We start from the raw sequence: 27,834 nt of genomic DNA, 5'->3' as shown, positions 1-27,834 counted from the left end.
CAAAATATGAATGGGGTTTTCAAAAACAACTTTTACTCACAACATCGATTTTTTGTAACTTGCAAAAATCACACCATTGCAAAAATCAAGATAAATAGAGGATGGACAAGATATATATTCACGTGAGTATACGGCCTAGGATGACAGTAATTGGTCTTATTGCAGTGCAATTTCAGTACATTATGCATCGTTACACGAGGCAAAACCTAGGGTTAGTCGCTACGACATAGTACTTATATTTTCCAAACAAATAAAATAAAAACAAACTCCAAAAAAAAAACTCTGCTCGTATGCCAGGTAAGTTTAATTAATTATGTTAAATATTTACAAAATACAAAATTTAGGTTAAGGTTATACAGGCTGTTTATTTAGTCACCTGCAATAATTTACGGGCTGAATATATAGGTCATACTGCGCAACTTTTACTATGGGACCACCCCGAAATCACGACTACAACACCTGCAAGGTTGGCGCGATGACCCAAAATGAGTCTTGGCAATAAATTAATAAATTACATGAATTAGGTAATTACATCATAAATGTTTAAAGACCTTTTTTGTTGAAGTATCCTCAATGTCAATACTTAGAAGTCTTACAATAATATTATCATAGGCAACCCTATTGTTTGGATCAAAGATTATAACGTTTATATGTAAAATGTATAAACAAACGTTTGTATTGTAATTGTATTAGTTCTCACATGAATGTTGACTAGAGCAGTTGTGTATTATCAGAATATTTAAAAAAAAACTAGTGTTGCGTACTCTATATTTACTGTGATCGAGGACCTATAAATTAAAAAAAAAACTGTTGTAGTAAATATGCAGTGCAATTGTGACCATCTCTTGGACAGTTCCAAGGACCACTACTCCAACTGTAGTCTCGCGTGGGATGAACGCAAGATTGGCTATCCATGTCCGAAGTAAGCCCGAATAATATTTTTACTATAATACTTAGGTACTTAGTGTATAGAAATATTTTAAAAAGAAGAAAATATAATTGTGACTGCAGAACTACAATAAAAATTTATCAAAATTGGTTTAACCACTTATGTGTTTTGTTGCAATTCGTGTACTTAGTCAAAATACATAATGTTACTCAAAAGCGGTAGATTTATTTTAGATTTTTTGCGACGCTTGTTGGGAATTTATTTCATTACAATAAAAAAACATGTACTGTAAGATCCGGAGTTAAGTGACCCCCCCCCCCCCCCACATAGGAATATGTTTCTAATTTACCCGCGCCTCGCGCTCGCGAGATATTCGCTCAGGTAAGACACTGCCTAAGACGGCGAGCCCTTGTGCCCTTGTAGTCATGTGGTAGTATCCCAATATACCTATTTTATCACACTTAAGTTTTATATACTTCAATCTTTTATATATACTTTTAGTAAAGAAACTGTTTTATTTCACAAAAAATACAATTATAATTAAATTTAGCTGAAATTTAGGCCTAAAAATAAATAAATAAAAACTAACAGAAACAAATTAAGCTATGAATGAAACTAAACGAAAAGTACCTAAAAAGTAAAAGCCTACAAATAAAAAACTGGCCCCAGGTCTGTGCCGTCCAGTTGCCGCGCTGAATGGCAACGCCAATGCGCTGGGCGAGGTAAGCCTCAGCCTTCCTTCAGCGTTTAAATTAAAATAACATTTATGCGCATTGTTAATATTTCTGTGAAAACATCCTTTGTAAAAATGTTATGTTATAAATAAATAAATAAATAATTCATTCTATTTCGGATAACAATACCCATACATTACTAATTACATAATATAATTAAAATACCTGCATAATATGTCATACCTCAATGTCAAATCCATAATACTTATTTTCATTAGTTATTTGTAATTTCTATTAACTCCACTTAAATAACATAACTATGACTGTAACAGGAACCGTGACGGCACACTAAGTTTGCGCAATCCGCACCTGCGACACCTGGAGCGTGACTTCATCTACCACCTGGGCCTGGACACCAGCGCCGACGTGCCCGCCATGTTCGGAGACGTCAAGGTTAGTATACAGCTGTATACAGCACTACGCCTGGAGTATTACGTCATACCACCTGGCTTTCGCTGACGTGTCCGCCATTAGACATTGTATCAATATTGTCCGCTTTTATTATTTATTTACCTCCGCTGTTACATATTCACGAGGTGTCAAATCGATTAAATCAGAGAAGAATCGATTCTTTAATATAATTTTAGATATATGTAATTATCATTACAGTCTGCCGCATAAAAATCGGGGACCTTCCGTGAACTACTTCGTACGTTTATTTGCCTCTCTATCGCTTGAAAATGCAAGTGATAGAGAGGCAGATAACGAATTTTCGATTTCCTATTTTGGCGGGAGGGCTCCGTTGCTTTTTAGTGTAAACTGCAATGTTTTACTGGCTTTAAGACAATAGGGTTGTTTCCATCTACAAATCTTAGGGCAGAATTGTATCCCAATAAATTCTTTTGGATTATAAGAACATGTTAAACTACTTTTAGGAGACCTGTAATGACCATATTTTTGTAAATATTGGTGACGTCACACAATTTTCAAAGAGCGTTTTGGGTGCGAAAGCATCTGTTAAAATATATTTTGTTAATTTAACATATTAAAAGCCGTTTTTAGTATAAAAGTTGAATTTTAGGGCAACTTTTAGTTAATATAGAACGTAATACAACCGTTTCAAAAAAATTGAAACAACCCTATTGACAGTATTCATATAATACGTACTATTTTATTCGTTAGTGGTGTAGTACTTTTAGCCTGTATGTATACGTATTACTTTGACTAATTCGTAATTTATAAAAATCTAAAAATACACGTTAATATGATGACCTTCAGAATAAGAAAAACATACATTTTAGGTACAAATGTTATCACTATACAGGGTGTTTATTTAGTCACCACACCTGCAATAATTTACGGGCTGCATATGTAGGTCATACTGAGCAACTTTTACTATGAGACCAACCCCGATATCCCGAAAAAAAAATATCCTCCCATAGAAAATTTGAAGGTCAGACAGCCAAAACATATGGTATGAAACAGCCAATTTTTTTTCGCGATTTCACTCTGTAAATTATTGCAGGTGACTAAATAAACATCTTGTATATGTATGTCATTGAAGAGGTTTATCTCGTAAGTATTTGTCCTAGGACTAATAGATCGAATGACAGTTATGATAAGATAAGGTTTCTAAGTGAAGAGTCGGTCCTCGATGGAGTAAGTTGGTAATACAGGGGCTCTTAAGATTACTATTTCATATGATAACAGTACCCCTAGTGTAAATAAATTCGATTTCGAAACGTGACGTACGCGTTTGCGTTAAGTCTCATTTTGTATGGGTTTTTGAACAGCGCGCCAAGCGGGACGTTTTGGAAAGTCAAAAATCTCATACAAAATGACACTTAACGCAAACGCGTAACGTCACGTTTCGCTGTCGAAAATATTTACACTAGGGGTACAGAACAAACTTATAAAAAGAACGAACTAAGAGTGATCGAATTAAAATTATCTTGATTCAATGTTGATTTGACATTAGGTACATGTAGTACATACAAAATAAGTTTTTTTCGACTAGTCGACTGTAATGGTTGAATTAAGATCGTATACCAAACTATAATTGCGTACTTTTCATGTAAGGTAGAAGTACTAGTGCTCGATGCTGCACTAGTCACCGACATGGGCACTTTATTTCATGGAAATATAAGTTACATTTGAACAACAAAGATTGTTCTGTATTCGAACTTAATCCTTGTCACTTTGACATAAAGTGCCCATGTCGAGTACTAGTGCAGCGTCGAGCACTAGTACTTCTATCTTATGGGCTCCCACTCAACTGTGAAATTTCTTACAAAACGCTGTAGTCAACTATGAAAAAAATTGACCTATCACGTGCCGCCGCGCTCTTATAGAACGCGCTACGGGCGGGCGGGGGCTCGCGCGTTTATGTCTTTTTGTCTACTTAGATACTTACCAATTTTCATTACTCATTTAGGTTTTATAGTACAAAACATATTTTTGATGACTCGTAGAAAAGTATTGAATACAATAGTGATATAATAGAGAGCTTTTCAATCTCGTACCACACTTAGGCAACTCAGCATGCTTCGTTGCCTAAACACGGTACTCGACTGAAAAGCTCTCTATTATATCACGATTGTATAAAATATTATTGACGTTGACATGAGCAGAGGGCTTACCGCGAACCACGTTCGACGTGTTGCCTTTCTGTCGCACATGTAAATTCGTGCTTAAGTGTGATAGGGAGGCAACACGTCGAACGTGGTTCGCGGTAGGCCCTCTAATAGTTATCTTAATAAATCTTAATCATCATAATGTGTTTCAGTTTGTCTGCATGGGCGGCACCAAGCATCGCATGCGTGAGTTCGCTGCCCACGTGAGACAGGCACTTGGTCTGCCTGACACAGGCAAGCTGGAGAACCTGACCAAACACGCGCACCGGTACGCCATGTACAAAGTGGGGCCTGTCATATCTGTCAGCGTAAGTGTTGTAACTTATCTGTATGTTGTGCGTATGTCAAACCAAAGAGAATTTAGTATATGGAAGGTAGAGGCAAGGAACAGAATCTCCATATACTAAAAAGTGTCCGACAAAAAACATACCTACAATACCTAAAATACTTGAGAAAAAAAACTAATCATAAACAGTGCACTTCACTCCGTCAATAACGCCTAGGTTCTTAACTACTCTAGCGCTACTCTGGAGAGATTTGGAACTATTATTTATAGCTGACATCTGGAAACTTTTGCAACAGTTCTGCCTAAGGAGATTCTGTTCCTTGCCTCTACCTTCCATAATTTAGTGTAAAGGCGTATTGTCAAAGTAAATTTTTAACCGACTTCAAGATTTCAAAAGGAGGAGGTGCTCAATTCGGTTGTACGAGTACGTTTTTTTTAAATGTTTCTTACTTCATAACTTCATTTCTGAACCGATTTAGAAAATTAATTTTTTGATTGAATTTATATACATACAGATTGGTCCCGATTTTGTCAAACCTCAGTTCTGATGATGGGATCCATGAGGAATTGAGGGAACTCTTCAATTGTGAAAGGCATACATATAGTGATTTTTGTATTTTAAACAAGTCAAGCATTTACATTTAAAAAAGTTACATTTGATGAAGTAGAACTGCTGATGCTGATCAGAATGGAACTCTTCAACGACACATAGTTCCCGCTTGGCGTATTGTCGTCTTCGTTATGTTTGTTAGGCAAATTAGGTTTTCAAGACAATTTTTTTAATTTCATTGTATGAAATCCAAAATCAACAATAATCTTTCTTTCACCGGTCTCCTTCATTGAAGTCGGTTTTTTTTTCTTAAAAATTATGTAGTCAACTAAATTTACTGCTATTTTTCGACACAGGATTAAGACTATTTGACCCATGTTCTTTCACTAATGCGGAAGGAAGGAGTCTGTGCGGAAAGAGAAGAGTCGTCGAATGTATTGGATCCCATACATTTCACGACTCTTCTCTTTCCGCACAGACTAAGTATATGTGCTAAATATCAAACGGTGTCGCCATCTACTCGAGTATACATATGCCAAAGTTAAATAGAGACCGGGCAGCTTGTGGCCTGAATCGGAAACATAAACAAGCTCTACCATGCTCGTACATTTTCTTGTACATAGCAGGTTCTGCCACCTTGTGACTTACATTGGAAGCATAAACTTTACATTTCATTATTATTATTGGGGTGTTGCCTTTGAGTGCCACGTCAACCAAGCAGTGATCCATTGTGACGGCCCTTTAAATTTCATTACTAATGCCCGTGGAATCCAGGAAATTGCAGATTCTTTGGGCCGTAATGTTTTATACCTCATAGGGTTGCAATACATGCCGCCCTAAGTAGGTACTTCTTTTAGACATTAGTGGTCCACAGGAACAGAGAATGTGCATTGCAGTCTAATCGGACTCCCGACAGAACCTGCATGTCGCATCTTGTGTCTTTCCAATTTGAAACATGTGTTTGCTCAATTTTGGGTCCTCACACTCCAAACCCGAGCCGAAATCGGCTAAACTTCACATTTACACCTCGCGCCAAAATTCTGACGTCTCCTGTGCTGCCCCCTACGCTCGCTCGCTCCGTATCGCCATACATTCAAGCATAAAATTTTCTTGATTTTTCGAGGCGCGTTTATTCTTAGACCTTATTTATCTGTCATGTCCTGTGTTATTCTGTGTCGTCCGTAATATTTTTTTGTTTTAGGCCGCAATTAGACTATAATAGAAATGATCATAAATAAGGGATCCTATCTGACAGTAATCCTACAATTATGATCATATATATACGTCGAATTTGTTAAATTATACCATCATAGGTTTATAATTTTCAATGAATCCTAAATCTACGAGTATGAATGATTACATTTCTATGATAATATAATTACAAGCTTTTATTTAACACGCCCTATTAGTATGTATGGGACAAATCTTGCAAGTTAAATTTGACCCACTTCCCGGTTTCCGATGAAGCTGAAAATTTGCATACATAGGTAAGTCGGGTGACAATGCAATATTATGGTACCATCAAGCTGATCTGATGATGGAGACAGGAGGTAGCCATAGGAACTGTGTGAGAAAACAACGCAACCTAATTGTGTTTGGGGTTTTTAGAATTGTCTCAATGAGTATTAGTTGCCTGTGGAAAAAAAAGTACAGCGATAAAAGCTGGTACAAAAAATTAAATTTATGCCAAAAACTTATTGCGAACTTAGGTTCCCAGCCTGTCAGCCTATAGGGGGCATAGCATCTGTCATTACGATACTTTTTTTCTACTCGTTTGGTGTTTGTCGATATACTAAGATTTAGATTTATTTATATCACGATGAAAATTACACTATAAATTTGGTATCGTCTTGGCTCGTCTCAATCGTTTTTGTTTAGTTCTTAAATTCGTCCCGTTGTGCTTTCGTCACCCATTCTTCATTCGTCACTTTCGTGGGTCGTCCATATCATCTTTGGTAAACTTTGTTGTTTGTCTATTTCTTATTCCGGCTCGTTATTGGTCCTATTCGGTTTTTGACAAGTTCTTGATGAATACCGAAATGAGGCGGAATAAGCAATAAACGACCCACGTAAGTGACAAATGAAGAATGGGTGACGAAAGCAGAACGGCACGAATTTAAGAACTTGACAAAAAACGATTGAAACGAGATTTCATTCATCAAAAGTATGTTTATCTTCTCACCATGATCGTCAAACATTATATTATAAATTAAAAATAATAAAATGAATTGTGTTTCCCAATAAGGATCGGCATGTGCAAAGAAAAATATTTCAAACAATTGAACCAATACACCAAATAATAAACCAACTTAACATTGATTTGGAATTGTTGTTAAAATCTCAAAAAAAAGATAAAATATTACAAAAAAAAACTATGTGTCATGTTTAAAATACAAATGCACACAATATGAATGTCATCTTGGCTAGGCCCCCAGGTAACCAGCTCTGGATATCTCATTCATGGATTCTGTTACTATTTATAATTCCATTTTCCAGTTCACCGTCATAAACTGTGTTAATATACTGCTATCTTTTTCCAGCACGGGATCGGAATACCATCTTTAAGCATCCTCCTTCAGGAGATGTTCAAATTGCTCCACTACGCGCGCGCGAAGGACCCAGTGTTCTTCAGGATAGGGACCAGTGGGGGTCTTGGAGTGCCCCCAGGGTCGGTGGTTGTGTCTTCGTGGGGCCTGAATGGGACGTTGGAGAAAAGTTACAATATTGTGAGTGTATTGCTTACCCCGTGTCGTTCCTGGATAGGGATAGAGGGATTAGTGGTGGAGTTCTCGTGGACTTTGAAGGGAAGTACAAAAGATAAAACAGTGTGTTTTTGTCCGAACTAGGGGCTGTGTAGAGCACCCTATGTTGTTTACGCACTTTAAATATTTCCTGGAGTTCATGTTCATGACGAGAAAAATAACAGTATTTTGAGCGTTTTACTCTGATTCTATGTTTCCGGATAGAAGCAGTGGGCTAGACGTGTCTGCAGGGTGTGATACTTCTGATGGGACTTAATGGGTTTAGGCACAATTTGCGTAAGGGAGGGATCAGGTTTGATCGGTCACCATTAAAGCATGAGTAAAATCTTGGAAAATAAAACGAAGTATCATTCAAAGGCAAGCTGTTTATCTATAATTATAGACCAGCACCTACATATCTGAGTTCAGATCAGGTGAACAAGCTGTGAATGAAACTGCTCGCGAAAGGCTCTCTTAATGTTTGCGTGAATTACGTTGCACGGTGTGCAAAAGCACGATAATTTCGCATAAGGCTCGCTAGCGATGCGGAGCTCTCACCAGATCTGCACCTAATAAAGCTGATTGAATCTTTGCTTCAGCCTGTGCTGGGCAAGGTGCGTAAACTGCCCTCATTCTTCGACGAGCGGCTGTGCCGGGAGGTGCAGTCAGTGGCTACGAATGAGGGCTACACCACCTATATTGGAGGCACCATGGCCGCCGATGATTTCTATCGAGGTGAGAAATATGCTAGCGCACATTATTAATTAAAAAAAAAACACGTTGCTCTGTCCCTATTATGTGTATCTACTATGTGTATTATGTGTATCTACTATGTGTATTATGTGTATCTACTATGTGTATCTACTATGTACATTCCAAATACTTTTTCACCACACTAACTGGCAAAGGCTCTCTTGATTGTTGAAAAAGTAATGAGAAAGTTGCATTTTATCCATACATACATACATATAATCACGCCTATTTCCCGAAGGGGTAGGCAGAGACCACGGATTTCCACTTGCTACGATCCTGACATACCTCTTTCGCTTCCTTCACTTATCCATATATGCGGCAAAGTAATCAGATGCAAAGGACAATGGGCACTTTTGTATGGGGAGTGTCCCATGGATGTATACTGTTGAGACATATGTCGTTTTAAAGCTCTTAATCGTAGTATTATTTTAATGTATGGCACCAACCTTGGACCACTTGCAGGGACCGAGCTATATAAAAAAAAAAGTTGCGCATATAAGCAGTTATATTTCCTTATACGCGGGATATAAAAAGTTTTAGCGTATTTTATTCGAAAGAATATAAAAAATGCTTTATGTTTTTTGTATCAACACCAATGATAAAGTATTTAAAGGGACACAATGTACAGTTTTAAAAAATCGTAATTCTAAAAATTACTTGATACACAGCGAAATAAGAGTGTATACAAATGCCATGTATATCATGTGAAAAGTATTTTTATAAGCTATTTTTCGTATAATATAACTGGGGTCAAATCGTTGCAGGGACCAAAATAAAACCATTTAATGAGTTAACTAATTGTAGTTAATTACGCCTTAACTTTTCTACTCAACGCCAGATGTCGCTCTAAAGCAAAATTCTACTTGACGTAAAACATTTATACATAGCGGTAATCTCGTCAGTCTTACTCCATCATTTTAAAAAGTATAGACTAGTTTATGGGTTTCTAAAGTTATGTCAAGATGACTCTGAATGTAATATTGTCAACAATAATTGTCAAAACACGCAATTTAAAATATTCAACATTGTAATTACAAAATAGTATATTTCTAATACGCTATAATTTTCTCCAATCGAAAGGCACTCCATTCCATTGATCTCAGAGAGTATGCTCCTTGATGATCTTCACTATTCATGGGGTAGGTAAGATAAAAGTATTATTTTTCTCGTATAGCTGCTATATAGCGTTCGACTCCATGGAAAATAAAGGCTCCAAATTATATAAAAAATATAGCATATATACAAAGTGCAATTTAGATAGTATTCCAGAAAAAAATGCGCCAATGTAAATGCTGAAAAGTTTCCTATCGTATTGTCGAACAAATTCATATCTACTTCTGATCTACGCGACCTTAGAAGTTTGGATTGTCCTACCTAATCATTTTACATTTTATTGTTTTCAGAACAAGAATTATTTTACTTCCCACTGTCTATGTAAGGGGACTTAGAGCGGATTCATACTTTACTATACGTGTCGTGTCGAATGATAGTCCCTATGTCAGTTTCTCCAATTCTATTTTGCGTAGGATAAGTTAAAAAAATAATTAAAAATATGTGTTACCGTATTTTTATTCGTGAAATGTTACCTATATTTCTAAGTTAATGATTGTACTATACTTCCAAAAATATGTCTGACAAACATTTTACATTAAAGCCATTTTTCCATGTAAAAATGAACTGTTATTGGGACCATCTTCTGAATTTATGATAATTTATTCATATTTTAATGTACTCGGGTAATATTGCAGACATTATATCAGCACCAAATAAATGCTGTGAACCAGATATAATAATATATTAAGTGGCGAATAACGTTTCCAAATCGCATTTTCTTTTGACATATTTTTCTTTTTTTTTGCTCTTTTTTTCACGACCGGTTTGGCCTAGTAAGTCGATGATCCTGGGTTTGAATCCCGGTAAGAGCATTTATTTGTGTGATGTGCACAGATATTTGTTCCTGAGTCATGGATGTTTTCTATGTATTTAAGTATTTGTATATTATATATTATTATGTCGTTGTATGAGTACCCACAAAACAAGCCTTCTCGGCTTGCCGTGGGACTCAGTCAATTTGTGTAAGAATGTCCCTATAATATTTATTTATTGTTATTATTATTGTATGTCCGGTAACAGAACTCCCCAGGAGCACTCGGGTGTGTAAGGTCGCTACTCCCCAACTTATTATAATTGTTATTACTTTCAGCATTTTTAAGTTGTTCATCGGACACTGAGGCCATTGAAGTTTCAAGCTGGCGGCATCAAAATGGAGTACCTAGGTACTGTTTCAAATAAATGGGTGGTAAGTAAGTACATTTGGTGAAGTGGAACTGCTGATGTTGATCAGAAACGGAACTCTTCCACGCGCGTGATTTGTCTTCTTTGTTAAGTTTGTAGCGAGTAAGTTTCAAGTACCAAGGTTTTTAGGAACCTTTGTGTCAAGGTAAAGGTCTGACGATGGGTTCCATGAGGAAGCGAGGGAACACCTCAAATCTTATAGGCATATAGTCATTTTGGATTTTCATCAATACCTTAAGCTTTTTCATTCCCACTAGTGGCATTTAATGAAGTGGAACTACTGATGTTGACCAAAACGGAACTATTGAACGCGCGAGATTTTTCTTCTTTGTTTTTTTTTATGATATAAGAGGCAAACGAGCAGACGTCACACCTGATGGTAAGCGATTACCGCCGCCCATGGACACCTGCTAAACCATAGAGGTTGTAAGTTCGGTGCTGGCCTTTAAGATTTGAATACGCTGTTTTCTTAAAGTTTTAAATGTCGTATTGGTCCGGAAATACCGCAGGCGACAGATCATTTCATAGTTTAGCTGTATGAGGCAGGAAGTTTCTAGAGAAATGCACAGTTGAGGACTGCCAACCATCTAAGTGGTGAAAATAAAAATGTTGTAGCGTAGAGCGATGAAGAAAAGAGGCGGCAAGGATTAATCCGAGCAATTCGATGGAACACTCGCCGTAATAGATTTGTCCTGATAAGTTTGTAGAAAGTAAGGTTGTTAAGAAACATCTGTGTCTAGATCCAGGTCTGATAGATACCTCAAACCTTATAGAAATACATATAGTTTTTTTGGATTTACATCAATAACTTTGGGCGTTTTATTAAAAAAAAGCTACATTTAATCAAGTGGAACTGCTGATGTGTTCCAGAACGGAACTTTTCAACGCACACGTTTTGTATTCTTTATAAAGCTTGTAGTGAGTAAGGTTCTTAAGGTGTACTTAATACATCAATGTCCAGTTCTGATGATGGGGTTCATGAAGAATCGAGGGAATTCCTAAAATCTTTAAGGCATACATGTAATAATTTCTGGGATTTTATTCACATATCAAGCATTATTATTAAAAAAGTGTCATTTGACTAAAACTAACAGCTGATGTTGACCAGAATGGAACTCGCCAACTCGCGCGCGATTTGTTTTATTAGTTAAGTTTGTAGCAAGTAAGTTTTAAGTATTAAGGTTTTTAGGAACATTTGTGTCAAGGTAAAGGTCTGATGATGGGTCCCATGAAGAATCGAGGGAATTTCTTAAATGCTATAGGCATATATGTAGTACTTATTGGATTTTCATCAACATATTATCAACTTTTATTCACAAAAGTGACATTTGATGATGTGGAACTACTGATGTTGACCAGAACGGAACTCCAACGCGTGCAATTTTTCTTCGTTAAGTTTGTACCAAGTAAGGTTCTTAAGAAACATTTTTGTCAAAGTACAGTTCTGATGATGGGTTTCATGAAGAATCGAGGGAATTCCTAAAATCTTATAGGCATACATGTAATAATTTCTGGGATTTTATTTACATATCAAGCATTTTTATTAAAAAATTGTCATTTGACTAAGTGTAACAGCTGATGTTGACCAGAATGGAACTCGCCAACTCGCGCGCGATTTATTTTATTAGTTAAGTTTGTAGCAAGTAAGTTTTAAGTACTAAGGTTTTTAGGAACATTCGTGTCAAGGTAAAGGTCTGATGATGGGTCCCATGAAGAATCGAGGGAATTTCTTAAATGTTATAGGTATATATATAGTACTTATTGGATTTTCATCAACATATTATCAAGTTTTATTCACAAAAGTGACACTTGATGATGTGGAACTACTGATGTTGACCAAAACGGAACTCCAACGCGCGCAATTTTTCTTCGTTGTTAAGTTTGTAGCGAGTAAGGTTCTCAAGAAACATTTTTGTCGAAGTACAGTTCTAATTATGAGTTTCATGAGAAAGCGACGGAACTCCTCATTCTCCTCAATTTTTATAGGTATATAGTAATTTTGGATTTTCATCAATATCTTTAGCTTTTTTTATTCACATTAGTGGCATTTGATGAAGTGGAACTAGTGATGTTGACTAAAACGGAACTCTTCAACGCGTGAGATTTTATTCTTTTTTTGTTTGTTGTGATATAAGAGGCAAACTAGCAGACGAATCAACTGATGGTAAGCAATTACCGCTGGCCATGGACATCTGTTACACCATAGGGATTGTAAGTGCGGTGCCGGCATTTAAGATAGGAATACGCTCTTTCCTTAAAGTTTTAAAGATCGTATTGGGCCGGAAATACCGCATGCGACAGATCATTTCATAGTTTAGCTGTATGAGGCAGGAAGTTTCTAGAGAAATGCACAGTTGAGGATTGCCAACCATCTAAGTGGTGAAGATATAAATGATGTAGCGTAAAGCGGTGACGGAAAGAGGCGGCAGAGATTAATCCGAACAATTCCTCGGAACTTTTAAGTTTGTAGAAAGTAAGGTTCTTAAGAAATATCTGTACTAGACACCAGTGTCTAGTGTCTAGGTCTGATGATGGACACCTCAAACCTTATATAAATACATATAGTTTTTTTTTTTCATCAATATCTCTAGGTGTTTTATTTAAAAAAAGTTATATTTGATCAAGTGGAACTGCTGATGTTGTCCAGAACGGAACTTTTCAACGCACGCGTTTTGTATTCTTTATTAAGCTTGTAGCGAGTAACGTTCTTAAGGTGTATTTATATCAATGTTCAGTTCTGATGATGGGTTTCATAAATAATCGAGGGAATTCCTGACATCTTATAATTTCTGGATTTTTATTTACATATCAAGCATTTTTATTAAAATGTGACATTTGACGAAATGCAACAGCTGATGCTGGCCAAAATGGAACTCGCCAATTCGCGCGCGATATGTTTTATTTGTTTATTTTGTAGCAAGTAAAGTTCTTGAAGACATTTGTGTCATAAGGTCTAGTTCTGAGGATGGGTTCCATGAGAAATCGAAGAAATTCCTCAAATCTTATAGGCATACAATACATACAGTAATGTTTGGATTCTCGTCAACATATCAAGCATTTTTATTTAAACAAGTTAGTGATATTGACCAGAACGGAACTCTTCAACGCGCGCGATTCTTATTCTTTGTTAAGTTTGTAGCAAGCTAGGTTCTTAGGAAACATTTGTGTCAAGGTCCAGTTCTGATGATGGATTCAATGAGGAATTGAGGATTTTAAATCGATTTGAATTCACAATTAGGAGGAATTGAGGATTTTCGTCAACATATCAAGTTTTTTTTATTTGAACAAGTGATATTTGATGAAGTGAAACTGCTGATATTACTGAAACTATGCTGATACTGCTGAAATGGAACTCTTCAACGACAAGTATTTTACCTTAGGCGTTTTTTTTATTTTATTTCGTTTATAGCATGTAAGGCTTTTAAGGAACATTTGTGTCAAGGTCCAGTTCTGATGATAGGTTCTACGAGAAACTGAAGGAGCTTCTCATATTGTATAGGATAGGCATACATATAGTCATTTTAGGATTTTCATCAATATTACAAGCATTTTTACTCAATAAAGTGACATTTGTTGAAGTAGAATTGCTGATGAAGAACGGAACACCTCAACGACTTCCAGATTCTTTATTTTTATTACTCTTCTTTCTTTTTCATTATTCTTAGAACAGGTATTTCTACGAAGTGGACCGAACTGCTACTATTAAAAGTAGGTAGGTAGGTAGGTTAAATAGGTTAAAACTGTAAGGATTATTATGTATAAGTAGTTTCTTTTAATTAAACATAGGTAAGTAATTCTATTTAAGTATAAGTATCTTTAAAAAAACATCAATCGACTCTTATCTGTCACTAGTTCCAGTTTCAGAGTATAAAATCCGGGTACACAGCCACGGCTAGCCGGGTAGCCAGACAGTTCGAATACGGACAAGTTATTGTGAATAAAAAATCTTATCGTCTTGCAAAAGTTAATGTCATAAATGTATAGGTTTCGAATACATGAATATAAACTGAAAATGCTGGTAAAAGTATTAGTTTTTATCATTAACCATTTTATATCCCAACAAAACTGTTACCCTTACAAAAATAAAATGCTTTCATTACCTAATGTAGGTTACGTTAGGTAATAAATAAATAAATATGTAGGGACAATCTTACACAGATTGGCCCCAAACTAATCAAAGCTTGTACTATGGGTACTAGGCGACGTTAAACATACTTATTTAGATAAATATATATTTACGTATATACATAAAAAACACGCAAGCCTTAGGAACAAATATCTGTATTCATCACACAAAGAAATGCCCTTACGCGATTCAAACTCGGGACCATCGGCTTCATAGGCAGGGTCACTACCCACTAGGCCAAACCGGTCGGCAAAAGGTAAAGATAATTAGGTAAAGACAATGAATAATTAAACGTATTATAAATTGACACCAATATCCATCAAATAGTATAACTAGGTATGCTAAGAGCGGGCTTCAGGCCATTACGTCGCACCTTTAGAATTAAATTAATTTGACTCAAAAAGTACGACTACTTTATATATGTAGTTTGGTAGAACAGTAAGAACTCACTATATGTGTCTCTTTTTCATGCGGTGAAATCCCCCCGACCTGGAAAGGATAGCGACGCCCATTTTATCGACTCTCGAGTCGACTCCAATCTGATACTAATAGTAAGTAAGTACTTACTTAGTAAGCAAATTGTAGTAGTTATCCCTTCTTAGTAAAAGGAAGTATTGTAAAGATACTACTTTTTAACCGACTTCAAAAACTTTTTTTTTGTATATATGTTAAGTAAGATCTTCGTCATTTCTGAACCAATGTTGAAAATTAGTTATCGTTTGAAAGTGGGTGTATAGTTCCAAGATGGTCCTATTTTTGACAAAACCACGAGGAATTAAGGGAACTCGCCAAATCTTATAGGCGTTTTTTAGTTTCATCAACAGACCAGGCATTGCCATTCAAAAAAGTGCTATTTGAAGAAGTGGAACCTCTGATCAGGACCAGAAAAGAACTCTTTAACGATGCGTATTTCACGCTAGACGATTTGTCTTCTTTGTTATGTTTGTAAAGAAGCTACTTGCTTAACGAGGTTTAAGGAATATTTGTGTAAAGGTCTAGCTTACATCATGGGTTCCATGAGGAATTGAGGCAACCTCTCAATTCTTGATGGAACGTAAAACTGTTTATTGACATAATTGTCGATAGGTATCCCATCTGCTCTAATTTACCCCACTTGAAAAAAAAGGTACTTACATGAAAAAAAAATACTTCTCTTAAAAATAGGAAACCGACTTCAAACATAGGTATTAGAAAACAATACAAAAACTGTTATTGTATTTTCAGAAACCATACGGAAATAATGAGGATGCATCGACATAAGAAGAATCGAACATGGGCAAGATAAAGTTCAAGAAAAAAGCAAATATAATGTGTACTTGTGTGTAGTCAAAGAAAGTTGAAAAATAAAGCATAATTAATGGCCATAGAATACAGAACCGATACACGAACATTAAGACTATTAAAAATAGACATATAGGTTGATCGTACTACTCGTACTAATGTATATCTTTTGTTCAATTATATTATTGCATTAAAGTTAGATTCTCTAGATATATATTATTCATAGGTTCTGTATTCTATACGAATTGTTTCAGTGTAATTATTGTACTAAATACCGTTGACCGCCTGTCAACAGTATTTATTTCTACATTACTATCACAGAAGATTTTAGGCCCTACCGTACAGTTTTTGAATTAGTATTTACTATGGACATATATAGCGAAATGTGAGTTTTTACCTAAAATATCAATCTTTTGTGAACGTGGTGTAGAGTATATACCGCCTAAGACTGAAGTAGCTACGCGGGTTACGTTTTAAAAATAGAATCGTGTTCATGGTCGGCCCATGGTAAAAATAATTAGGTACCCGTAGACCCGCTGGTGAACACTGTTTATGATAACACTTAAAATAAACCCCGTGGACCCACCAGGAGAACATATTGGAGAGACTAGAGATAATACACCGCTTTAAGGGCGGTCGCACTCGGCATTGACATCTGGCATCTAGATGGCGGGTGGACCTCAGCGAATTTCAAAGAAATATTTATAAACATCCAATGACGTTCGGCTCGGACACCAGATCTTCAATCTCCTGATTCCTGTGGAGTCTCCAGGTTCCATCCTCTCCACGTGTGAGTCCTAGGATTTTTCGCGCTGCCAGACTCCGATGACTCGGGCACGTAGTCCAGATGGGTGAGGATCGTGCAGCCTGGAGGGCGTACTCTGAAGTTCCAAATGGCCGAAGACCATCTAGACGTCCTAGGTAGGTCCCGCTGGAGAGACGAAATGCAAAAAGACCTTAGCGAACTCGGCGCCGTCGACTAGATGGAAACGGTTTTGGACAGAGAAGCATGGCGGTCTTTGGTGTCGGAGGCCAAGATCCACTTCGGGTCGCTGCGCCATAGCAGTAAGTATTTATAAACATACTGTACCTTCTGTGTACCTAACCCAAAACGAGATATTTAAGAAAAAGTCCACCCGCCATTCTGACGTCTGGATTGCGGTTGGACCTATGAAATCTTGCATTATACCGCACTAAAAGTATGCAGTTATATGGTACAGTCGCCATCAGATATATCGGAGTGGCCGAGGTGCTCAAAGATCTCTAAACACGCACTCTAACCTCTTGACAGTAGAGGCATGTTCAGATATTCGTGGGTACCTTGGCCGCTCCGATATATATGATGGTGACTGTACCTTCAGTGTACCTCTGTAAATAGAAATAGAAACCGGTGTACCTCTCCCCAAAACAAGCTAGGCTAAGCTCATGCACAATATAACTGCATACTTTTAGTGCGGTATAATGCAAGATTTCATAGGTCCACCCGCCATCCTGACGTCAGGTTGGCGGGTGGACCGTTTTGTAAAATATCTCGTTTTGGGGAAAGGTACACTGGTTTCTATTAAAGGTACACTGAGGTACACAGAAGGTACAATATGTTTATAAATATTTCTTTGAAATTCGCTGAGGTCCACCGCCATCCTGACGCTTACCATATATCTAAGGACCGACCTTAGGGGCAATAACGATAGTGCTAGTTCAGTTGTGTCATTCACAAATTCGAGCCAATCGTGCTGTCTAACGCAACTAGATGCGATCAATCGCGTGCGTAATGCGAACTCATCAACCAATCACGTTGTGGTACTTGTGGCGTTAGACTGCACGATTGGCTCAAACTCGTGTGCGTAACACCGCTGTACTGGCCCCATTCTTATTGCCCGTAAGGCCCGTCCTCAGATATATTATGTCAATGACACAGTCGCGATTTTAAAAAATCACATCGCTTCTGCTACCAAGTTGTTGAGCATAACGTTTTCCTATCCATAGGTTCCATCTGTCCAGTAGGATCCACCATCTCGATCCACCAGATTGAAGAGATTGTTACTTAACTGATGGATCGAGATAATGAAACCTACTGAATAGAGCGGGTCGATTGGATATAACAAAGTACGCTTATATGAAACGCTACTCCGGTGTGCGAGTGAGACAGTCAGGCCAATTTGAACTTGCATTTGACAGAAAATTGTCTCCATCAAACGCTACCAGTTCCATTGCCGGCCTCTTCGCTGCCTTCTATAGTGGTTCAATCTTACCTTGCTTATGAATAAAAAGGGGCGTGCACACCGATATTAGAGTAATATTGGAATCATATCAGTTAATTGCGGGCGTCTCGCTCGCACAAATACATGCGTATAAGTGCGAAATGAACGCACGAATGACAGCTAACTGGTATCATTCCAATATTATTCTAAAATTGGTTTAATGTCAGTTGCACTTTCGAATTGGCCTACATAGCGATTTCCTTAGCCTGCACACCGGATCGGCGTGTGGGCCGGCATCTAGCTAATGTAAAGCCACCTCATTAGGTGCTTTTAGCCTTTTGAACGGCAAGAACACCTAAAGATGTGGTGAGAGAAAGCCGCGCGTCCCTCATGCACTGCACTAGCTTTACAGCTTGCATTGCGACCAATGTATGCCGCTCACCGCCCCGCCGGTCGCGTGGGTCCAATCCGCGGCCCTAGAAGACGTACTTTACATATAAACAAGAGCACGCGAGCATATTGCGAGTTGTGTATGTGTACTTGTGTTATCTAAGCGCACAAACGGTTACAATAACAAGAAGTGTACACCGCGTGTGCAGTCCAACACGGGAGCACGGGTGCGATTCGAAAATAACGCGCTAGCGACGCATTACGACATTGATACTTTACCATTTGAACGCCATAAACAAAAACGTTACTCACACGCCAAGGTCACGGGCGCAAGTGAGCTTGAAAGTGCATGAGTATTACATTAGGGACTTTGACAGCGATTATAACAGCTATAATCATTAATGTGTTCATGGCCCTTAAATCATGTCTAGTGACGGCGCCTTTAGGTGTTCTTGACGTTCAAAAGGTTAAGGGCGTTTGCTAGCTGGCGCTAATGCACGGAGCGGGCAAACACGCGCAGGTGCCTTTGTAAGTAAAATCAGTCGCACGCGTCCGCGCCAGTTAGCGTTGCTGATACTGTAAGCCGCACGCCCGCTCCATGCACACGCGCGACGTTGCGGACGCCCTATGCCCTAAACCTTACTTGAAAGTGTGAAGGTTACTCTGACAGCGGCTATATCAGCTATAATGTATTTATGACGCTTTGAGCATAGCTAGTTAAGACGCCTTAAGGTATTCTTGGCGTTTAAAAGGTTAAGGGCGTTTGCTAGCTGGCGCGAGTGCACGGAGCGGGTGCACGCGCGCGGGTGCCTTTGTAGGTAAAATTCGTTGCACGCGTCCGCGCCAGTTAGCGTCGCCAGTTACTGTTTTTCGTTAACCCGCTCCAGCTAGCAAACTAATCGCAAATGGTCCGAGATTGGCGCAATAACCATGCATTACCTTATCTGGATCTGGATGCACCTATTCACCAATGCTTGCTTTAAAGTAACTTGTCGACTCGTCCTGATAATATTTGTGCGACCGTGAAGAAAATCTATGCCGTCACTTATTTTTCAATTTATATGAAATAAAGATGTTAAATGTATTCAAAAGTTTTTATTTAATAAGGTATGTATAAGTGCTCTGTGCATCCGCACCAGCTAGCGGTGCCCTTAGCAAACCAATCGCAAATGGTCCGAGATTGGCGCAATAACCATGCATTCTCTTATCTGGATCTGGATGCACCTATTCACTAGAAAATGTATGCCGTCAGTTATTTTTCAATTTATATGAAATAAAGGTGTTAAATGTATTCAAAAGTTTTTATTTCATACGTATATATAATGGAACGAAATACAGCTACTATCTTAGCTTGGCAAACAGTTAAGAGTCGCTGATGCTTGTAATGTATTCACTGCGTTAATTTTAGGTTTAAGATTCTTTATTCTCACTAAGAATTTGACAATTCACTTACATGAGAACTTAAAACTACACAATTTAATCCTGCTTCATATGGCAAACGAAGGGAACGTTGCTTTGAACCGCGGCGCAATCTCAAATGTTTCACGTTTACACAATTTTCCTGCAGAGAGACAAAACAAGTATGTACATAGTAGGGAATGCAATAACCGGGCGTTTTTCATTACCGGTAATTTACCGACGCGAGGTCCCACTAACCGGTTAACCGGTAAATTACCGGTTATACGTTTATGAAATAAATAACATTGGTTTTGCATTATTTTCGTCAGTAACCTTTAAAAGTAATCAACAGCACGTTATAGAAACATCGACAAAACAAAATAATGAAAATAAACCATAAACATTAAACAAGATATATTTACTAATCATATTAAATAAAAAGACAAACATGTATCATTTCAAAGCGAAATGAACTTGTACATTAAATAAGCAACATTAAACTTTTTTAATTCTTTAAAAATCGCAGTAATCAAAGGGTAACAAAAATTATAACTAAAGAGTGACAGTCGTCATTTAAATGTCATACAAGTTTGCATTTACACATCTATCAGTATAATATTGTTATTAAAGTAACTAAAACCGTAATCAACATTCATTAAAATGTAGTAAAGTAAGAAAAAAAAATTTAACAGCAAGATTAGTTTCATATCATTTTGACACTAGTTACTTTAAAATTGCACTTTAAGAGGCCGTTATCGATTTTAGTCGCAAAAATGTCAAATTGATAGATTAAGCGCATGAAATTGTACACCTTTTGTTAACTATTAAAAATGACAAGTACTGGTTTCTTTTAGCACGTCTTGTTATCTTTCATTATAATAATTTTTTTTTTAAAACGGACTCACTTAATTAGTAATGTTTTTTTCTGATGGACGTTTAGGTAAACGCGCGAAAAGCAGTGATTTTGTCGATCTTATTTGTAAATTTCGTTAAGTTTGGACTGCTAAAAATGGTAATTTTGTATTACACATATCCTGTACTTCAACTTTAATAAACTACATTTTTGTTACTATAAATTCGAAGTAGTGTAAATGAAAGTTAGACGAAATCAATTTTCTCCAGAAATTACTTCAAAACAAGTGACAATTTCTCTGAAAATTTACTTAATTTCAACGTAATTTTGATACTTAAACAATCTACAACATTTGCTGAAACTGTTCTTTTACATCATTTTGTATAATTTACTACCATAATTTATATGAATTTTAAAAAAATATCCCTTCTCGTCACCTATTACCGGGGACGCACGCTTGCGACCTCATTATTAAAAGGCAAGATGAAAAAACGTGCTAATAGAAACCAATACTTGTTATTTAGTATTACGTAACAAAAGGTGTACAATTCCAACGACTAAATCTATCAATTTAAAAATTTTGATCTAAAATCGTTACCGGGCTCTTAAGATAGGAGTTGGAATCAGGAACATATCATCATCAGATCATTCTGTTAATTATATATAAAATAATTGCGTTTGTTAAATATCTAGGCGATTAATTAGAACGTTGCTTAGACATTCGTGAACGATATCTTGAACACAAGTAACCAGCGGTAGAAAATGTTCTTTCGCATTCTACACTTGTCGGACACTACAGACTAAAACAAAGGACACTGAACATAGTAAGGCGGGTCGGGTAGGGGTGGCGAGAAGGGAAAGGGCGAGGGATTAGCGACCACTCATTTGTCACAAAACATTGCTTCCTAAATAGTTCCTACTCCGACGAGATCATAAGATGCAGAAAAGTAAGTATTTTAAGTGTCTCTTCGTAATCGTAAACCGTAGTATTTGTTTTTTTTTTGTAAGTACGAAGACATAGATGGGCTAATTCAACAGGTTTTTACATTTTTATTTGCCTATACAACGTTCGGTAAATTCCCGGTTACGGCTGGAAATTACCGGTATTTTACCGACTGTAATATTGGTCAAATTACCGGGTAACCGGTTAACCGGTTAACCGGTTAGCATTCCCTAGTACATAGTACCTTTTCACGATTTATTTTATCGTAACATATAAACTTAGATTTATTTTCTTGCTGCTAATTATGGTACTCCATAAATACATTTACTTACCTACTTATTGCTTAGGAATCTTATTTCATGTTTAATAATAAGTTTATATAACGTTTCTAGCGGGACATAACGCGAAATTTAAAAAATATAATGCTTTTTCAAGAGAGATAAATAGACGACACTTACTCGTTCAAGGTAACAACTCGTTTTATTGTCAAAGTTCCGAATTAAACAAACTTATTCTTCGGTGACATTTTTAAGCGTTTATAAGCGACTATACGGATCCAGCATTTGCCGCTCATTCGGTTCTCCTATTGCACGCAAGATGTCAGTACTAGAGAGGATTTGAAAAATCATAATTAAGTAGTTTAGTGCCATTTATTAAGCGGTAATAATTTTAAATAATATATATAAATATATAAATTACTTTTTCATTATATTTCAGGCATGCAAAGTGATGTAAATGGTTACAAAAGTAACTCTATATGAATGACATTTTTTAGTTCCAGTTTACGCCGCAGCGCATGATCAAAATTATTAATATCATCTTCCCTGGACACTTTCGGTCTTTGGTGTCATATAAGTAATTAATGCTTAATTGAAGACCTTACAAATAGGATAAAACTCAATTGTATATACCACTAGTAAAAATTACCCAAACGGCTACCAAGGCTCCATCTAGTGCCAGGTAGAACAAACAAAGCGGCATTTACCACACTTAATTAACGAAAAAACTAGTTTTATTACCGCCCCTGCAAGCATTTGAGTGCAAGTATATATATATTAAAATACCTTATAAAAATGTCTTTTAAATGATATATATGGCTTGAGTATACAAGCAAGTTTCAGTGTTTAATAGCAGTATTTTTAATTCAAGCATATGTTTTATCAACTAATTCCAGCCCTGTACGTACTTAAACGTAAGTAGTGGTAAACAGAAATCTAGAATTTCTCATATTCTTTCATACAAAACACCTAACAACCGGCTACATAACAAGTACTTTGTAAAACAACCGTTTATATTGGCCACTCTTTTTTTTAAATTGCTCAGTCCCTGCAAGTTATCCAAAGTTGGTGTCATACAATAAAATAATGCTAAGAGTAAACCCTTTCAAACGAGATATGTCTCAACAGTATACATCCATGGGACAAATTGCCCATTCTCCTTTTAAGTTTCTTCCGTATGTACCTAGTAAAAATTTACTTTTAAGTGGTGATTATTAATTATATTTTTTATTACTTTAATTTGGATTTGATTTATTTGGTATTTCATAGTTCGTAGTTTCCTCGCGTTAGTGTGGTGAAAATTTTTGTGTTTCACTCGGAGGCAAAGTTTGTTTAACTCTCGTGCCTTGAAACCCTCGCAACGCTCAACTCGCTACGGTTCCATTTTGGATTCTTTCACTTACTCGGGTATCAATATTAGCATGAGTGGTTAAACAACAACTTTGCCCCCTTGTAAAACAAAATAACTAATATTCACACCTCCAGTAATAATTCATTTTATTGTTTTTGTTTTTACTGTGGACTCTAAATTGTGCATCTGGCTGAGACTGAAAAATCCAAGGTCTACTAATAATTCTGTCCTTCATTTTCTAGGTCAAGCTCGACTTGACGGACCATTCTGCGACCATACAGAAGCGGACAAAGTGTCCTTCCTACGCACCCTCTTAGACCTAGGTGTGAAGAATATAGAAATGGAGGCCACAGCCTTCGCCGCGTATACCAGGGAGGCAGGCGTGCGAGCAGCTGACGTATGTGTCACCATTCTAGACCGACTACAGGGCGACCAGGTTAGTAGCGTTGACGAGAGAGGGCACTGATATCAAAGCGCTGTTATCTCAGTTTGCTTATAGATGGCGTGATAGTCAAAATGGGTTGTTAGGAAGATTGATGATTAAAAAAGCGGCCAAGTGCGAGTCGGACTCGCCCATGAAGGGTTCCGTACCATTTATGACGTGTAAAAAAACTACTAACTAGATCTGGTTCAAACCAATTTTTGGTGGAAGTTTGCATGGTAATGTATATCATATATTTTTTTTAGATTTTTCATTCTGTTATTTTAGTAGTTACAGGTGGGGGGGGGGGGGGCACATTTTTTCACTTTGGAAGTGTCTCTCGCGCAAACTATTCAGTTTAGAAAAAAATTATATTAGAAACATAAATATCATTTTGAAGATCTATCCATATACCCCACACGTATGGGTTAGATGAAAAATTTTTTTTTTTTAAATTTTATGACGTATTAAAAAAAACTTCTTACTAGATCTCGTTCAAACCAATTTTCGGTGGAAGTTTGCATGGCAATGTATATCATATATTTTTTTTAGATTTTTCATTCTGTTTTTAGTAGTTACGGGGGGGGGGGGGGCCACACATTTTACCACTTTGGAAGTGTCTCTAGCGCAAACTATTCAGTTTAGAAAAAAATTATATTAGAAACCTCAATATCATTTTTAAAGACCTATCCATAGATACCCCTACACATAGATACCCTACAGATAGATACACGTATGGGTTTGATGAAAAATGATTTTTTGAGTTTCAGTACTAAGCATGGGGAACCCCCAAAATTTATTGTTTTTTTTTCTATTTTTGTGTAAACATCTTAATGCGGTTCATAGAATACATCTACTTACCAAGTTTGAACAGTATAGCTCTTATAGTTTCGGAAAAAAGTGGCTGTGACATAATCGGACAGACAGACGGATATGAGGACATGACGAATCTATAAGGGTTCCGTTTTTTGCCATTTGGCTACGGAACCCTAAAAACATGTCACGGGCTATCTGGGTGGGTTTTTGATGAGGGATATAAATTAGTAATGTGTGTGTACCTTCATAAAAAGAGTAACAAATAGAGACCGTGAAGAGTTGGTCGGGTGAAAAAGGTATAGCTTATTGGTATTAACCAATATCAACTTTGTAAAGGTAATAAATATTGATGCAATAAGTATGGATCATCCTGGACAAGTTTGTGCATTGAATCCTTTAACACTAGGAGTGAATTCTTTTAGAATTATGTAGTTTGTTTATTTACGGGCTGGCCCAAAAATTCTATGACATTTATTAAATCCTTTGAACGCCATCTGTCAAACCCAAGAACGTCATGCACACGCCAATATCTCTGGCATAAATAAACCGTACTGGAAACCAAAGAGCATATAATCACTACGACATGGAAGGTTACTTTGACAATGTGATGTACAGTCAGCTTCAAATACTTTGTACCAGTCAAAGTGGCCAAATAGTTCGGTACACCATACTAAATATATGGTGTACCGAACTATTTGGCCACTTTGGTTGCTACAAAGTATTTGACGCTGACTGTACGCTACAGTCGCTACAGCACTTAGCTATAAGCGTTCTCGGCGCCATGGGCACGGCTTCTTACGACGCCTTTAAGGGTTCTTTGCGTTCATAAAGTACCTACATCTGGGTAATAATTTTAACAAATGTTTGCGTTTATGTATAGAGTTAGACCAAACTAAGGTCGCAGCGATTTTGATAGCCCAGCATGTGGAAGTGTTAAGTAAACGTCATAATTTCATATAAATTTAACGTTTAAAATAACACCTAGGCTGTCAAAATCGCTGCCAACTTATCTTGGTCTGTCTCTGATGTTTTGTTATAGTAATTATGATTGTAATTTTCAAATGACATTTTGTAAAAGATGTTTAAGTACGATAATTAAATTTGCCAAATATGGGCCTCCTATATGTATTTCCTTTAACAAATTTGTCTTTCATTGTACAGGTGACATCAAGCAAAGCCACAATGCTGGAGTGGCAGAGCCGTCCTATAGCCCTGGTGGGGAGTTTCATCGCCAGCTGCTGCAACCGCCGGGCTTAGTTATTGTTAAGACTTAAAAATTGATATAAAAATGTAATCCCGCGGTGGCAGCATGGCTCCATTTTTATTACTTGTCAGTATACCCGTCACTTTCGCGCTTACATACTTGTTAGAACGTGACAGGCATGGTGAGAAATGATAAAGAGCTGATCATCTTAGCCGTAGGGCTGAACTATAAATAATAAATAAAATAACTAATTATCTCTTAAAATATGTTTTTGTATTTATCTAAAGATGTCTGAGTACGAAAAAGGTAACAGATTCAAGTATTATTAAATAAAATAGGTATTCTTTATACTTAACTAGGCAACTAAGGCCCCAGATAACTATTAATATAAATCTAGCTAACATCCTGTGTATACCCTATCTTACGCAAATAAATTAGTTATGACTTATGACTTAGTATACTTACATTATGACTCTGGCGACATCATAACACAGTTGCATCAACAGTATCTCTTCTAGCACGACGTACATTCTGGCGCGCGACTCCATAATTAAAGCCGCGCTAGATGTATGGAGTCATGGAGTCGCGCGCGAGAACGCAAGTCATTCTAGAGGGTCTGGGATGGGATGGGATTGGCCTGGCTTCATTGGTGTTTAGGTTGGCCAGAATGCTGCATTAAGTACCTTATGTACCTATTGTTTACCACCGCATAAGTTAAGCAGCAAAAGCACTTACAAATCATAAAACGGTCTTAGACATTCGTCAGAACGTAATGACATTTCCATGAGTTCACCTGATGGATCCCCTAGGGGATCAGGCTAGGGGACTCTGGTAGACGGAATGTCTATCTCTGACCAGTGATGGAAACTTCCAAAAGTTCACATATCTATCTCTTCACACATGATAATGTCAAAATCTGTCACAGTTAAGGTTAAAAAAAAATTATACCGGAGGATATGAGGAATGGGAAGATTTATACCGATTTATACTACAGAATAAACTTGTGTTTCTTTGAATCACCATCCCTCTCTCTCCTCAGAACTAACTAGGAAACCCTTGCTCATGTCGTTGTAGTTGATGCATGCATACCTAGTTTCTTAGAATTCTGAAGGCAGACAAGTTGCAGTAAGATGGGCTGGTCATAGTGGTCATGTCTGCCGTATGCCGAATCATAAATATTTGTTCCTGAATTTCAGATCTTTTCCATGTATTTTATCGTTGCCTAGTATTCATCGACAAGCATGCTTAGTTTGGGGTTAGAGCTAGACCAAAATAAGTCTGCAACGATTTTGATTACCTCCACCTTCCATAGTCATAATTTCAGAAGTTTAACGTTTAAAATAACACTTGCACTGCGTGTGCTATCAAAATCGTTGCAGACTTGTCTTGGTACGGCCCTAGGTTGATCTGCCTGGTAAGAGTCTACAAATACATATTAATTTTACTCTTCTAATTGATGAACTGATTTTTATAATATTAGCTCGCTAAAGTCACATTTTAAAGGGGAAAAATAATTCGAAACGGTATTTCCGGTATTTCAACAGACAGAATAACCGTAAAACAAACAGATAGGGTAACCGTAAAACATAAACAGATAGGGTAACCGTAAAACATAAACAGCTAGGGTAACCGTTAAACATAAACAGATAGGATAAATGTATAATATCCCTTTTTGTTTCGGAGGTTAAGAGGGAAGTATACCACGTGATCGTCCATCCAACCAGAGAAAACTTTTTTCCACTTCTAAAATT

At 37.0% G+C, this 27,834-nt stretch overlaps 1 protein-coding gene and 2 long non-coding RNA genes across 6 annotated transcripts in view; 2 read left to right on the top strand and 1 right to left on the bottom strand.

Moving 5' to 3' along the window:
* Positions 1 to 27,834, bottom strand: part of LOC133516485 (uncharacterized) — a 469,629-nt gene that overhangs the window by 45,592 nt on the left and 396,203 nt on the right. The gene's annotated exons all lie outside the window — the stretch shown is intronic.
* On the top strand, positions 702 to 27,099 carry LOC133516476 (uridine phosphorylase 1-like). Of its 3 annotated transcripts, none has more exons than XM_061849447.1 (7): positions 702 to 922; positions 1,896 to 2,016; positions 4,349 to 4,504; positions 7,573 to 7,758; positions 8,373 to 8,508; positions 23,885 to 24,078; positions 26,041 to 27,099. In XM_061849447.1, exons 1-7 carry the CDS (start codon positions 822 to 824, stop codon positions 26,134 to 26,136), a joined length of 990 nt encoding a protein of 329 aa, XP_061705431.1. In that variant the 5' UTR covers positions 702 to 821; the 3' UTR covers positions 26,137 to 27,099. The 3 variants fall into 3 exon arrangements, with proteins under 3 accessions (XP_061705431.1, XP_061705432.1, XP_061705433.1); XM_061849449.1 differs by lacking the exon at positions 702 to 922 and adding an exon at positions 1,243 to 1,270; XM_061849448.1 differs by lacking the exon at positions 7,573 to 7,758.
* Positions 9,683 to 20,117, top strand: LOC133516484 (uncharacterized). The gene is made up of 2 exons (XR_009799234.1): positions 9,683 to 10,802; positions 16,172 to 20,117. It is a non-coding gene; the product is annotated as an uncharacterized LOC133516484 (long non-coding RNA).

Source organism: Cydia pomonella, chromosome 3, assembly GCF_033807575.1.
Source record: "Cydia pomonella isolate Wapato2018A chromosome 3, ilCydPomo1, whole genome shotgun sequence".
Taxonomy (NCBI): domain Eukaryota; kingdom Metazoa; phylum Arthropoda; class Insecta; order Lepidoptera; family Tortricidae; genus Cydia; species Cydia pomonella.
Note: the sequence above shows the minus strand (reverse complement) of the source record. Positions and strands in the feature narration are given on the sequence as shown.